The sequence below is a fragment of the Camelus ferus genome, chromosome 25 (assembly GCF_009834535.1).
Source record: "Camelus ferus isolate YT-003-E chromosome 25, BCGSAC_Cfer_1.0, whole genome shotgun sequence".
Lineage (NCBI taxonomy): Eukaryota > Metazoa > Chordata > Mammalia > Artiodactyla > Camelidae > Camelus > Camelus ferus.
The window spans coordinates 27,693,641-27,709,801 of NC_045720.1; the positions used below are offsets into that span (position 1 = coordinate 27,693,641).

Consider the following 16,161-nt stretch of genomic DNA (forward strand, 5'->3'; position numbering starts at 1 on the left):
ATACACATATGTATACATGACATAAGTGGAGCCCTACACCTGTAACCTCCTTTAATTTCTGCAACTAATGGTCCCAAGCAAATGTGTTATTTGAAGCGCAGAGAGGATAACTGATTCCCTAAATAATAGACAGTGAATTAAACTTTAAAGTATATGTATAAAGTCAGCAAAAATGATGAATGTTCATGATATTTGTTAAACTATATAAGCTATAATGTATTATGTAACAGTGTCATTACTTGAAAGCCAAATCTTATCTCATATTCCTTGGAGAATACTTTTCCCTCTTTGTTGGATTTGCTAATTCCTACCTGATTTTACAATTCTTTTCCTAGTCTCACCAGTCTGCTTCTTTAGGGACAGGATCAATCCCTATAGTAAGTTTTCTCAGCTCTAAGGAGTTCTTCTGGGCAACCTCAAATTTGGTAGCATAATTTATGTGTAAGTCAGCAACAGTAAAAGTATTTATTTCACGGAGATAATGGAAGCCAAAGTTAGAAATGGAAAATTAAAGTTTGTCAAATTTTGGAAGCATTACATTAAAAGAGTCCATCATAAAGTTTGGGGAACACCGGTTTAAACACAACTTTAATACAGACCTTCTCGGAGTGCTGATTATACTGTGAGAAGATAAGGGCAGCATATGTAGAACAAACTTATTGATCTTAAAACCATTTATTTTTAAGCATTAGCTCATGGTATCAATTTCTGAAAATACACTTGGAAAGACTCTACTTTCAGGGATCATTTCTATAGTTCGTTACTAGAGAAGTTTCTCTGAACGTGTACAGCACCCTTTCTACATAAAAAAAAAATACACTTGGAAAACACTGATTTAAAAGACTTTTTATATTTCTAAGTATTCACACTTCACATTCTTACATTGCTGACTGATTTTCGCTGGAGACCCTTTCAGATTTATACAGTAGGAAGATTTTTTTAAAAAGACTAAGTAGGAGGACCTAGGAGACTCAAGTGTAAAATAATGTTTTAATTTTAATTACTTTTTAAATTTTTAAAAGCCTTATGCTCGGTTTGCATCAGAGCTAAGACAACTGTTTAACAAAGCTCTTCAAATATGTTCTTAAGCTATTAATTCAGAAGGACTCTTCAAATGGTTAGAGGCTTATAAGAAATTGTCGATTTTCCTCTGAGATTGTTTTCTTATCTTAGGTAATGCTGAGTCACCTGTCTCTTCTTGCCTCAGTTCATTTATTCTAAAAGCACTGTACAGGTGAGGTAGGAGGAACACTGGATTTTGTTGTCGAAAGGTATGTTTTCTATTGCTACCTTGACACTTAAATTATTTAATAATGGGCAATTTAGATAGTCTATAACTTCAATTTTCCACACACCTGCACTTCAAAGTTAGTAGAGAGCTTTAAATGAGATAATTAAGTGGTTTATTAAAATGTTTTACTAAAGGGAAGTATTATCAAATCACATATTAAAATCACTTTTTACAATTTTACTCTATTTTGTAATCATTTATTTACTTCTCTATCTCCTCTCTAGACTTCAAGCTCTTTGAGGGGAGGGATTTGGTCTTGTTATCCAGTATTTTAGCACAGGATGTGGCACAGAGAAGATGTTAAAAAATATTTGCTGAATAAACGAAGGCAATTTAAGGAACAAAATCCTTTTAATTCCAAGACCATTAAAGGTCAATCATTTCAAACTATGAAACAAATCTCATAAACATTTTCCAGAATCTCTACCATAATACTTTTTGAAATCATCTTACAATGAAATCTTTTTATATTTCAGATATTATTTTCTCTTGTACAAAATGTAAGAAGGATCTATCTTATTCTAATTGTCATCTGGCAAAGTGTTATAGAGAAGTTTCTATGACATATGCAGTTCTAAAAAGCTAAAAAAAAAGTGAGAATTTTATAAATTTATTTTCTGTCTCCTTTCTGTTTCTTTCTTTATCAGTCTCTATTGTACATCAAATGCTTATCATGTGTCAGGAATGATGTTAAGATCGATAAGGATATAATCTCACTTAATTTTGATGGCAACCCTCCAAGAAAATTGCTATTATTACCCCCAATATCCAGGTGAAGAAGGTGGTTTTTATTTGCCCAAGTTGATATCGTTAGAACCACGATTCAATCCTGCTCTTTCTGAATCCAGAGCTAAGTTTTAACCATCGTGCTATATTGTCTCTCATGTATATTTTCGGAGGACTTAGGTATTACTTATTATAATACTAAAAATAAATTTTGGATGATGATAAGTGATATCATGCTTACTGTGAGTCAGTGTAACATGGCATCAAGTTCTTATTCACAACTTTGCAAGCCGGCTGAATCCCCAACGTGCCAGACTGGAAGGCTAAGTCTCTGCACGTGACAGGTGCACCATGTAAGGTAGTAATTCATGGTCCATGATAGACAGAAATAGTAAATTAAAGTTGATTTATTCTTAGTGACCTGAAAATATGCAGTTGTCTTCAGATAACTTTAGTATTAAGTGCTACACATAACCTATTCAAAATATTTTGATAGAAAGTCTCAGAAGACTAATTTACAAAGTTTCTTATTTTTGCCATCCCCAAAGGATTATCATTTCTCTCATCTTTGCACCTTTCAACAGGATTTGAGAATTCATTTTACACTATTCTTTTGAGGCACATTAGATTGGTATGAGTTTGTCTAATCTTTAAATACTGTCTAATGAACACTTTTGTTATCTCTTCTTGTATGTTTTTCTCCCATTTTTGTTAGACTTCATACAGGATTTTTACCTATAAAATAATGATTATCATTCATCATATATCAAATGAATAAACCAACCAATCAAATCAGTAAACCAACCAACCAACTAAATCTTTCCTAAACGGAATACATGTGTGTCATAAAACAAATTCCTCTGAAGTAAATTTCACTGACTTCTGAAATAGGTTTCTTTTCATTGGGGGGAAAAAAGATCTCTTGGCCTATTTAAAGACTTTTGTCAAAGAAGATTGAGATGAGCACGCTGGGTACTGCACTGTGCCCGAGGCACTGTGTTACAAGCTCTCCACACCTCGAAACTCACTGCTTTCTTAGGATCTCTCTCATTCATACATTCACATACAAACTGTTACTGAGTGCTTACTTACTATGTGTGAAATACTGTAGATATTAGGAAGCAAAACAACAACAAAAAAATGATAGATATACTGTATCCTCAAAAGGCTAGCTAATGGTCAACCATGGTAGATTAAATGTATACATAATTAATGGTATCACAGGGGAGGAAAGTGAGGGACACAAAAAAAACTGTTACTGTAACAGAATATTAAATAAATTGTGAAGGAAGAGAAGAGATCTCTGGGTGAACTGGTATTTGAGTTGGGTATTAAAATATGGGCAGGTACTTTACGCACAAAGAGAAAGCAGGAAACCACATGTTAGACACGAGAATCGATGTGAGCAAACACACAAAGGAACAAAAGCAAGAGCCCGTAAGGAGAAGGGTCAGTAAGTGTGAAAGGCTGGCGTCAAGGCTAAAAATTAAAGCCTTGAATTGTGTCATTAAGGTTCTAAAATCTCAGGCCAGGTGTTTGTGGATTTTCTTTTTTTGACTTTTACTTCCTTTTCTATATGGAGAATCAGAATTTGAAAATGAAGCTATACTATATAATACCACACTGTACTGATATACTGGCATCTAACACAGCAATACTCATGCATGGAAATTCTTTGACTTCAAACTTGATCTTATTTTTATTATTTCTATAAAAATCAAACTTCTATAGGTTAAGTTTGTTCATTCTGAAGGGTACTTGTTCTATTAGGAGCCACAGGTCAGAATATTGCATTTAGTTTAGAATAAGTGGTAGGCTAACTGTCCTTTTTGACTTGTAAAAATAAATATTGAATATGATGGAAGCTACTGCAGCAGTTTTTTCTACTGCTATTATTTTGTATGGTAGAAGTCATTACAATTTAATTATTTCTTACTTTCACACTAAATTTATATTACTCTCTAACATACAGCCAGTAAGGAAAATGTTAGAAATAAATGTAAAAAAGAGCATAAAAATAAACTGTACCCATTTTAGATAAGTCTATAGAAACATTATTTACGTATAGATTAATCAATACTGGTGATGCCAGAAAACAAAAATTTAATATATAAATAAACACTAGTGGACATTTTAAAGGGATATAATCCTCAATTGCTATTCTAACCACAATTAAATTAAGTCATCATTAAAAATGAATCTGGGTAGGAAACTCTGAGTAAGATTTTCTGTGTAATAACAGGATAGAATAACCAGTCTCCACAGAAAAACAAATTAACAGAAATTGCTAATAATGATTACATTACAAAGTCAATTAAACTGTATGTCTCTTAAAATTTGTGTAAGATGTGAGAGTAAACTTTAATTAACGCTGACTCCCATTTCATATCAAAGAAAAGAGATGTAGTAATAAAGTGTAAGTATATGACAACCATGCTGAAAATGTGGCGACACCAGAAGCAAAGCGAAAGCCAGGTGGCGCTGTTACAAAGCTCCATGCTTCCTACTCATTCGTAACCCTTTTTACTACTGTCTTAACTAAAACCTAGTTGAGTTAAGACACTGCTTCCCTTGAAGTCCTTTCCAGTAACAAAACCTTTTTTTATAGGTTGTCATATTTCTAATTACTGGCTCTTTAAAATATATATATATATTTCTCTTCTACTTTTTAAAAAAGTTTAAATTATTTTTGCAGTTCATGACTTCTGGCTATGCCAATATATAACAATCCTTTTTTAAACTTTCTCCCTATCGTCTGATGACCTCATGGCCACTGGCTCATTCACGAAGCCTTTAGGAACTGGCTTAGTCTTTTCAATTCCCCAATTCTCATAATTCTATGAAACATAAGTGTTCATCAAGAAGACCCAACCAAATGCCTCATAATTTCAAAACTCATTTATCTCCAGTTACCTCCGTATTTATTCTTCATCCACTTTTCTCCTTACTCCGATGCTTGTCTTAGAATTTGTCAACTAATGAAAATAGCCCCACTACAAAATCTTAAGTATGATATACTCTAACTAAAAAATCTCTTACCCTCCCAGTACCCTAAACTTGTTTTTTTAAGACATGATTAGTTTTCCAACTCTTGGATTTTCTCTGTATTCTTCTAGTCTATCAGTTACCGTTTGAACATTTCCTCCTTCTTGTCTTAACACTGACAGTTACACAAGCATCCTCAATTGCTTTCCACTGCTATTTTCCCAACAACCCCATCAAAACTCCCACTCCTCCACAAATGCTACAATCTGACTTCCGTTTCTATGCTTGGATGGGCTCAGTGCTGCTAGAAAAGATCGCACTACTCTCTCATGTAGGTGTCTCTTGAAATGGCTGGTCTCCTATCATCAGTCAGATCTGCAGAACTATTTATCAACTTTTTAATTTGTCTTTGGTCAGCGACTTTTCCATATTCTCTTCAGTGATTATTCCAAATCTTCAAATCAAATCTGAAATTCAGCTTCCAAACCTTTATATTCTTATTTCTATGTGACTGAGAACATTAGGGCCATCAGGCAGTCACAACCAACTTCCCAACTCCCTGTCTAATAACTGATCTATTTTATTACCTGTCTCTCTTCTGGTTTGAGCCAATCCATCCACCTGTGCTTCTGACCCAAACCCCTCCTCCATGTCCAGCTTCTTATTCTAGTAGCTGTGCCTTTTCAGTACTTCTATCTTCAAACGCTCTTTCTCTGCAGACCATATACATGATCAAATCTCAAATGTCTCACTTTCATTGATCCAATATGGAGACCGTGAAGTCACAGCACACTCAAATTTACCACACAGGGAAAATAATACAATGGAGACTGAACATTTAACCCAGTAGTTTTCCTAAATTTTTATGAGAATAGCTTATTTCTATAACACACACACACACAGATCACAGTTTTAGGCCAACAATTATATTTATGTGAAAAAGATAAATGTGGGGAAATTTATCTTTTTCACATAAAAGGGAAATGAAAATCATCACCTCTTCTTGAGGATAAGATCTGTGTTTTATTCATCTTCAGCACCCTGGTGATGTTAAAAATGCATGCAAGAGTTTTAAAAAAGAGAAAGAACATTTTAGAGAAAGATGGCGCTTAAGGAGTATTGGAATAGAAAAAAAATGCTTGACAAACTTAACCCTAAACAGACTATCATCTGCATTTTATCACTACTATACTCATAACACTTACTGAAGGAGCAACATAGAATATAGATTTCTTTGGTTCTGCAGAGACCTTTTGAGCATTTTATAAGATATAATTCATACAGTATAAAGTTCATCTTTTAAAAGTATACAATTTATAAATGAACTACTTCAGAGAAACTGACCACTCATTTTTTATGCTATTAGCACAACGAGCTCAGATTTATTGGCTATTATTTTTAAAAGATAGGATTTTCCTACTAAACTAATCTCCATAAGAGATAATAGCTTAAATTATGGAAGTAGAAATAGGGTTAGGGAGGAATGGACATATTTCAGAGGTAATTAAGCCTCAGAATCAATAAGATTTGGAGATTAGAGGGAGGGAATTGTGCTCAGTGCAGAGGGACTAGTAGAGTCAAGACCATGTTCCTGATTTGGGCACGTATGAGGATGCTGGTACCACTCACTGAGAAAGAGAGCACAAAAGGAGAAGGAGGTTATTAAATTTGGTTGACTGTTCTATAAGGGGCATGATGAACTTAATTTTTACATGCTGAGCTTGGTACGTCCCCAGGACAGACAAGAAGATGGCCAGAACAGGATTAGATAGATCTGGCAGATGATTAAGGATGTGATCTGGGCTGGAAATACAGAACTGGAAGTCATCAATCTACAGGTGTATTGGAAGCCATGGGAGAAAGTACTATCAAGATAGAACATGAAGAGAAAAGAGGGCCTAGGATGGGATTCTGGAAAATATCAACATGGGAGGGGCGGATAGAAAACTCACAGAGAAGACATAGGTGGCAAGAGAGATGGATAGAGAACTAAAGGAGTGTACAATAACAAGAGCTGAGATAAAAAAAGCATTTCAAGAAGAGAATGTAATGGGGTTGAATTCTAAAGGTTGGCATGATAAAATATGAAAACTGTTAAGATTTAGCAGTGTATATAATTTGAGGCAGTTTTTAAAGAAAAGTTACATAACACAATTGTAATAAAATGGGAGTAAAGACGCAAAGCCTCATTAAGGAGACAAAAGGAAAAATGTCGATTATTATATATAATATAATGATTTTTAATACAATGTAGTTCAAGAAAATGAATGGAACTATCACGTCTTTGGCTATGAACTTGAATTTCCTGATAGACTTGATAAGGAGAACACATAATGGGCTACACTGTTTTGTTTTCAGTGAAGCAGACACATCAATTCTTAAAAAGAGCTACTCATAAAATTTTAAAAGAAAGTTTTACACAGACTATTCTAAAATGGATAAGTGATATTGGAGACAATATCCCCAAAAATGCTTTTTAGAGCTAATGCAAAGTAGTTCTCTTTGGCTGTTTCTTTTAAGAAGTTTCCATGAGCATTTCTATTTAACACTGTAGTGATCATTTTGGCCAGACAAGAAAAAGAAATATAAGGCATTCAGATTGGGAAGGAGGAAGTAAAACTACCTTTATTCACATGTCACAGATGATGTCATCTCTTATACAGAATATCCTAAGGAATCAACTAAAAACTTATAGAGCTAATAAATGAATATAGGAAGGTTGTAGGTTTCAAGACCAATACATAAAAGTAAATTAATGAAATGAATAGAACAATTCCATCTACAATAGCATCAAAAAATACAAAGAATAAATTTAATAAAAGAAGCACAAAATGTGTACAATGAAATCCATGAAGCACCACTGAAAGAACGGTAAGCTTTAAAAAGGGAACATCTTGTGCTCATGGATTGGAAGATAATATTTTCTAAAATGGCATTACTCCCAAATTGATCTAATTAAACATAATACCGATCAAAATCCCAGCTGCCTTTTTCCTCCCAAATTGACAAGCTGATTTTAGAATTCACTAGGAACATAAGCAACCCAAAAGAGAACAAAGATAGTATCATAACCACTTGGTGCAGGGGGAGGGGGTGTTTGTTTTAAAAATGCAAATTCCTGGGCCCTCACAGTATCAAAATTCTAAGAGTGATATTCAAGTGTTTTTAAAAAGTTCCCTTTTTATGCAGAACCATAAAACAAAAGAGACGTTACTTGAGCTTGTAAGATTTTCAGTGGTATTAACCAGAAGATAGCTTCAAGGAGAAAGGGGAGACATGAGCCATCAGTAATACAGCAGTAGGAACAGCATAATGCCCTGGGGATGGGTCAGCACTGAGACATACTTCCAAAAAACAAAACAAAAGAAACTCAGTGGTCAGTAAAACATTACAAATGGTCATCTAAATTTTGGAAACATCTGCCAAATGACAGAAACATGTTGAGCTGTTTGTCCTACTGGTGGTTAGTCACAGTCCCGATTATTTCTTTGAGTTCATGATAATAAAGACAAATCTTCCACGTAACAGAAAGATGCTTACTTTCCTGTTTGCCTGTGTACTACATTCATCTAAACTATGAAAAAGAGTGTAAACCATCCATTCCTCTATGTGACAAGCAAAAACACCCCAGCCAAAGTGGGTAGGGACACGTGACAGAGTCAGAACGAGAATCCAGTTATTTTAGGTTCCGAATCCTTAATTATTTGCACGGGATATACCGCTTCCCTTTTAAAGATCTATATAACACAGGTGTAAATATGCGGTACACATCAAGTTTTATTATACAGCCAGGAAAAAGTGTTATCACATTTTAACTATGATCTGTAACTCTGATTCCTGTGTTAGCAGTAATAAATATTTGATTAACAATTATTCTTCTTGCCCTTCTACAGACTATAAGAACTTTTTGCTACTAATTTAGATGACTTAAGTCTTTTAAAAACAGCTATTCATTAATACTTGAAGTGATGCCATCTCTTTCCTTTAAAAAATTTCCCTATCTCAAAAACATTTCTTTTAAAAAGAGAAAATATAATTCCATACCATTTATAGGCATGTCTGAGAACTAAAAATTTATAGATAACTAGTTTCCTGAATTTTTTTTTCTTTTGTCTTATATGCCCAGAACAGAAGCTCGGGGAACGGATGAGTAATTTGAGCACAAAGCTACCACTGTTGTTGACTTTGACAATGCTATACTTTTCAATATTTGTTTTTCTATCTTCCGCTGCAGATTTACTTAAGATCGCATCTTGTGTACCAAATTCATTCATCAAATATATCCTTATGAATTTGCTTAGACAGCTTGACGACATTTTTTGGATATGGAGCTATTCTTAAACACCCATCCACATAAGGCTAAGAAACTGCTTCACCCTCAGGATCAGAGGTTTAGACATGCTTAATTTCATTTCTATCCCCAGTTCATAGTACATTGACTGAGAAATTTTTAAAATAAATACTGGCTGAATGAATAATTGTTCCTTACCTCTAAACACTTTTTTTCTGAGCCAGCTTACTACATATCTCTGGTATATAATCAGCAAACATAGATATAAAATTTAAAGCATATCCATATTCACAGAGTGAGAAAAAAATATTTCAAATGGTAATTGTGATTTTGGATTTTCTAGAAATTATTATCAAATAATCATTAATGGTATAGGAGCATTTAACCAAGCTAATATACATGTGTGTAAATATAAATAGCTAAATATGAATGTATTATTTATTAATCAACTTTGAAAATATTATATTTGAATATTTAATGCACTTTTTTTGAATTTACTTTTTGCTATTCATTTCCCACTTGTACACTGAGAAGACTTACTTTAATAGGCTTACTATAATACAAACAATAAAATTCTGCATCAGGCAATGAGAGCTAATTATTGTAACAAAAATAGCAACTAAAATGGCTTTAGTTCATTGTAGTAGTCACTTTGTTAATTTTAAGTATACTAGCATTGCTATAAACACTCAAATTCTGAAGTCAGAAATTTCTTTCCTTTACAAAATTTGGATTACAAGTAAACATCAGTGGTGTATTTATAGAATAAGATTATTTCCAATACTATTGTACAAGCATATAATTTGTTCTCAGCATTTAAACAATCTGTGATTGTGTTCATCAACTACCAAAACAAAATGTTATTGGCAGCACTTAGACATACTTTCCCTCAGAATAAAGATAGTTCATTTTATTTTGAGAAATGAAAGTAAATTCAAGATCCTATCTTGAAATAATTAATTAGCAACACAAACATTTTCTCACAAATAATTGTAGTTGATATTTTTTGCCATCTTATGGAATGTATTTCCCTAGAGTCATTAGCCTGGCCCCCTGGGGTTTACAGTTCTGGAGGTATTATATAGTTACTGAAAGCAGAGCACAGCGCCCTGATGACTCATTGCTAGAAGTGAATCATCTTTCCCTTTTCTGTGTAGAATAATGTGCTGTTTTCAAGAAGAAAATGGTAAAGAAAGTAATATTAAAAATCAAGAACTTAAGGTTATAATCATCTCCAAACTTCTCCTCTCCACGCTAGGTATGCTAACGTAGGCTTTTGGCTCCAGGCAAACACCAAGGGGCTCCTGTGTTCTCTGCACAGTTTATAAAAAAGAAAACACATTAGAAGCTCCCATTTTGCTCTGCTTTTGGAAAAAAGGAAGCTCTATGTCTCTTTCCAAAGAAACCTTAGAAAGCTTTCTCTGTGAATTAATGATGAAATGACCTTATGTCAATAAATCAGAAAAATGGCCTTCATTAATAAACCAATATAATTATCAAGATAAACAACAAACAGACTTGAAATTACTAGTTTAGACTGAAATCACCAAATATATCTAAGTTAATATTCACTTTTGGATTTCATGTCTGTTACATAGAAACCTTCATAGATCACAGATATAAATATACCAATCTGAGACAAAAAGGGAAGTGTCATAGAATTAAACCACTGAACTGTATACCCAAGGGGTAAACATTTATCCCAATTACTTTCTCACTGATTTTGAGTAAAGCACACATAATGATTGGATTTAGGTATAATAAAGCAGTATTTGGCTTATAATAGGATGTATTTACTATATACCAAGTTCATTCTAACACAAAATCAAATTCTAGATTGACTACTAGAAAACCAAATTCCTCCTACATGTACACAATTGGCAATTCTCAGTCTCAAATAAATGCAAATAGAGAAATCTCATCTCCTCAGACAGAAAGGTGAAATCTACTGCGTACCTGTGCTGACTTGACTTTCAGTACAGCACTGTAACGATGGCTTCATACTTACTTCGTGCATTGTGTTATGAAAATGAAAACTTAGTTGGTTCCATGCCTTGCTGCTTATGTTTTTTTCCCTTTCTCCCCTGTTTAAAGTTCCTTCTTTGGCAGTTTCTGTAGCTAAATGAATCTCCAGAGGGGCCTAACTCAGCATGTTTGTGTTCTAATAAGCTGTGGGGCATCTATCTTTTCTTTTCAGAGAGCACTGTTTCTCCTTCACAGTCCTCCTTACAAAACTGCACTAGAATCCACCAGAAAACCACAACGAGGCAAGGGACTTGCCCTTTTTCTTTATTCAGAGACTGAATAAAGCCTGTTTTTTTTTGCTATCTATTTTGCCACTCATTTTAAAGTTCATTTCCAGTATATAATATTTCTCAGAAAGCAGGCTAAATTTTTTCAGCCCCTTCCAAAATCTCATTTTAAAGGTTTTGAGTCTACAAATGGGGAAAATGTATAGTAATTCATGCTAAAAGAACTGAAGGGAAATTTATCTTTGATTTACCTAGTCAAAAAGAACTTGAAAACCCAATAAATCAGACTTCAGAACTAGTCTATACAAACTGAAGACTGTTTAACAAATCAACCTGATAATAATTTGCCAACATATGAATTAGTTGTGTTAGAAGCTAAATAGATAAAACACAAGAAAATAAACCAAATGTAAATGGCAAAATAGTTTTTAGGAGTAGGAAAAAGGACAATGTTACTAATGGGAAATGTCTACAAAAATAAGCAAATTTTACCTGTCGTCATCTTGTGAGAATTGCTTTTGCAAATCCTCTTTATTCCACTGTTCTTTTTCTTTCCCTTGCTTAGGTATATCTTGTGTTTTTCCCTCGTCTTCTGATTCTCTGTTTTTCTCCTTATTACATGTTTTTGTGATCTCTTTCCCTTTCTCGTTCTCATTAATTCTTTCTTCCTTTACCTCTTCCTCCTCATGAACTATCTCTTCATGCTTATCCCCTTCTTTCCCTCCCTCTTCTATTCCCTTTGGCCTTTTGAAAGCAATACAAATTGAAGGCATGCAAATAAACACAAAAAAAGAAAGAGTTAAAAAAAAAAAAAGCACACAAAATTAATTAGAAAAGTAATGAAAACTACTAAAGCATAAATAAAAATTGTATCTTTTAAGCACTGAAAACTTTTTCCCACTGTATACCAGAGAAGCACTGTGTAAGCAACACTTAATCATAATTGCTTTTAAGTCATATTTTCCTGTTACAAAGTTGCATGAAAAAGGTTGTGGGCCCTCCCTTACAGATTTTTTTTGATCCAATAGGAATAAAAAAAAATTTAGTTCAGATACCCATAAAAATCTATAGGTCAGGTGATAATGAAATTAATACTAACATACATTTATAAATTTTCTTGAGAAAATGTTTACTTTTCCCAGGCATTTATAGAAGTTTCAGGAGGATGGGACAGTATCCCACTAAAAAAATAATGTTCTTATGTTTTCTGAATCACTGAAATTATTCAACTAGGGGAAAAAAACCCTCTAAAGTATGATTTTTCATATTCCTTAGAACGTTAGAAATATAAGTTTTCATTATCCAACACTTTAATTTCAGTAAAGATATAATAATAGAAAATACTTTTTAAATAACACACACACACAAAACTAATGATATTATTTCAAATAATCTAGCAAGAAAATTATTTTAAGTTCTATAAAACTTTTCTGGGCAAGAAGTTTGAAATATAGACCAAAATATAACAAAAAGTAAGTTCTAACTGCATTAATGACATATATTACCCTTTTAGAGGATAATATAAAGGATTTCATATTTATCCAAAGAAAAATAAAGATCTTCTAAAATACATTCAGAAAAATTTCCTGCTAAAATCCCCTTACTCACCTGATTTTCTTGTTTCCTCTTGGCCGTTCTGATTGGACAGACATGTAGCTTGTGCTGCTGAAACGAGAAGCACTACTAGTCCTTGAAACCGCAGATATATCACTTACATCACTGTCCGAAGATTTAGTGGAAATATTATCTGCCCCTCTATGAGGATCCCATCCTGATCGATACTGTTAACACAGATTGACAAACACGCAGAAGTTGTCAGTATTACCACACAAAGCAATTATTCGCTTCTCCTATTTCAGCACTTTAATTGTCCACAGAGGATACTGCAAAACCCCACTCAGTTGCATTTGAAACAAAAGTGAATGGCAATTATCCTAAAAGAAAAATTCAATTTATGTGAAACCTTTGTTTTCAGCAAAGGCAATTAGAGCATTTTCACCACACCCCAATGAAGGCCATTAAAACAGTTTCACAACAGCAATGGCCTCAGGGAAGAGCATTTAGGTAAAATCTGGGAAACAAACATTTGGCTTAATATTAGGGAGCAGAATTTTTTTATTTCTGAATAAAGTTTGAAAAAAAAAGTATGATGAAGTTGCCATTGTAACTTATAAAAACCAATTTTAATAGCATCAATTTTCTCTTTAATCCATGATGCCTCACTGATAACCTAGAGATAATACAAAATCTACTCATTAAAACACTAACTTTTTAAAAAAGAAAATCCAAGAGAAAAGAGAAAGTTTAATTTCTGAGTAGTTGCTGGAATTTTGATGACTCCTAGAAATACTAAAAAAAGTCATTATTATTTACAAGAGTACAAACTTCCTGGAATTGAAATAATCAGATGGTTATCTGACACAGCCACAGGGTGCAGGGTGTTCTGGGTGTTCAAATATTCTGGTAAATTGAAAATCATCATAAATGCTTTATGTTAATGACATGTGGGACATAAAAAGGAATAGACTTTGAAGTCTGAAAAACCTGGAGTAAGGAAAACTCATACTAGCTGGGTGATCTTGAGCAAATTATTTCACCTTTAATACTCTGTTTATAAAATAATAAGGAAAACAGTATCTTCTCTGCAGGGCTGTTCTGAAATTTAGAGATAACAGATGTCTGGTATCTGGCATAATGTAAAATAATGTAGCCAGTGTTATTACTATATCATTACTACCTGATGGCTATTGCTGTGTTAAGAGACTATCTGCTAATAGATTTTTCTTGTTAATATGCACTTAAATGTAAGGCTGAAAAATCCTTATTTGGTCAGTTTTACAATGGAGATCTTTTAAATCATAGATACTGGCATATTTCACAAAGCATTAGAAAGATGATTATTTTATATAAAACCAGTTACCATGACTTGAATGATCATTACCTAATAAATAGCCCTTTATGAATAACAATTCACTGAAAACATTAGATCGATACAAACATTTTGGTAAAATAAGTTGAATGGCAATAGGGTGTAGCATAAACATTAGGTCAGATTCAAATGACCGTTTGTTTTTTCTCCAGGATCTCCCAGTACCTTGTTATATATTTTTGAGCTAATAACCGATCCTTTTCTTCAAGTGTAAAATAGAAGAATTATTTTGAGGGCTCCATAAAATTTTAATAACTATATCCTTAATCTAGAAATATATATTTAAACTAGGTGAGATATGGTCTTTCTTACTCCACTCTAACTTTTGACTCTGTTAGATAAATTCTTAATTATCAAAAAGAATACAGTTAAATTCCCTCAAAAAATCATTGCCTCTCCCCCTCCTCCGGAAATAGCCATGTAAATAGAACCCTTATGTTTGATTTTAGAGGAAGATTATTTATTTACAGTGGATTTATTTGGAAAACCTTTAACCCATGGTATTCTTTTTCAAACTACTGTCATTTAAAAATATCAAAACCAATTTACTTTAAATGACAATGTCTTCGTCCATTGTCTAGAATAGCATTTCAATGGATGGAGCCAACATTATCTGTGCTAATCAGTATATTAAAAAAAATACATATATATATATATATATATATATACACACACATATATAGCCAGTAAATACTGGCTAACATAGACAATGTTGGATATATATATTTACTTTTTTCCACAGAATTTATTAAAAGTAAATTTGATCTCAAGTTGAAACACAAATGGAAGTCTTTCATTTTACTTATGTATCTTTGGGACATTTCTTGAAAAATGGATGTTTCAAGAAATTTTTCAAAATTATTAAATTGTTCCATAGATACTATACTGTATTGGGGGAACTTTACCTTTCGCATTCTTATAACTTTTAATAAAAAAGGGAAGCATGTTGCTATCTATATCTTTAAAAGCAATTTATTATTGGATAGAAAAGCAGTTTAGGTATTATATTTTTCTTTGCTTTTGCTCATGGGATTATCATATCATCTAAATTCAAATGAAAAGTCCTAAGTTTTGACTGTAGGAGGTAGTAAAGGTAAATGTACTTATTCAAAGCACATGGTTCTGGAGGAAGACTGAATCATTGGTATGAATCCTGGCTACATAAATTATTAGGTTTGTGATCTTGGGCTAATTGCTTCTGAGTCCCAGTTTTTTATCTGTTAAAATGTGGACAACAGTCGTACCCATCTCCTAGGTTTGCTGCAAGGATTAAATAAGATAATGTACGTACAGCACTTGGCACAATATTGGACACATAAGAAGTGTTTAATAAGTGACAAATGGTGATGATGACGATGATGATGATTAGATAGTAGCTGAATACTGGCTTAGTATCAATTCCAGGAATATATTTATTTAACAAAAGAAATAATAGGCAGATTATCCAACAATAAATTTATTATTTTAGGGCTGCTCTAAGCTATAATAAAAATATAACTGTTTCTACATATATCCAAGAAATTCATTCCAGAAAAATATGTTTATAAAGCAAAATAAAATATTAAACCAAACTTTCCCACTGACTCCTAGTATGTCCTCAGGCCTCACTTTCCCCATTTGGGAGGTTCACTCATGTCCCATCACCTCACAGGGAACTACTGATTCTCAACTGCAGGATAAGGAATAT

At 33.0% G+C, this 16,161-nt stretch overlaps 1 protein-coding gene and 1 pseudogene across 26 annotated transcripts in view; one reads left to right on the forward strand and one right to left on the reverse strand.

Moving 5' to 3' along the window:
• Window positions 1-16,161, reverse strand: part of RIMS2 (regulating synaptic membrane exocytosis 2) — a 489,839-nt gene that overhangs the window by 106,638 nt on the left and 367,040 nt on the right. For 11 of the 26 annotated variants that reach the window (XM_032468076.1, XM_032468077.1, XM_032468074.1 and 8 more), the window contains one exon: window positions 13,154-13,326. The exons of the other annotated variants lie outside the window; for them this stretch is intronic. In XM_032468076.1, the coding sequence (XP_032323967.1) occupies window positions 13,154-13,326 (173 nt within the window). The remainder of the gene's footprint in view (window positions 1-13,153; window positions 13,327-16,161) is intronic. 26 annotated transcript variants of the gene reach the window in all.
• On the forward strand, window positions 726-798 carry LOC116659916 (annotated as a pseudogene).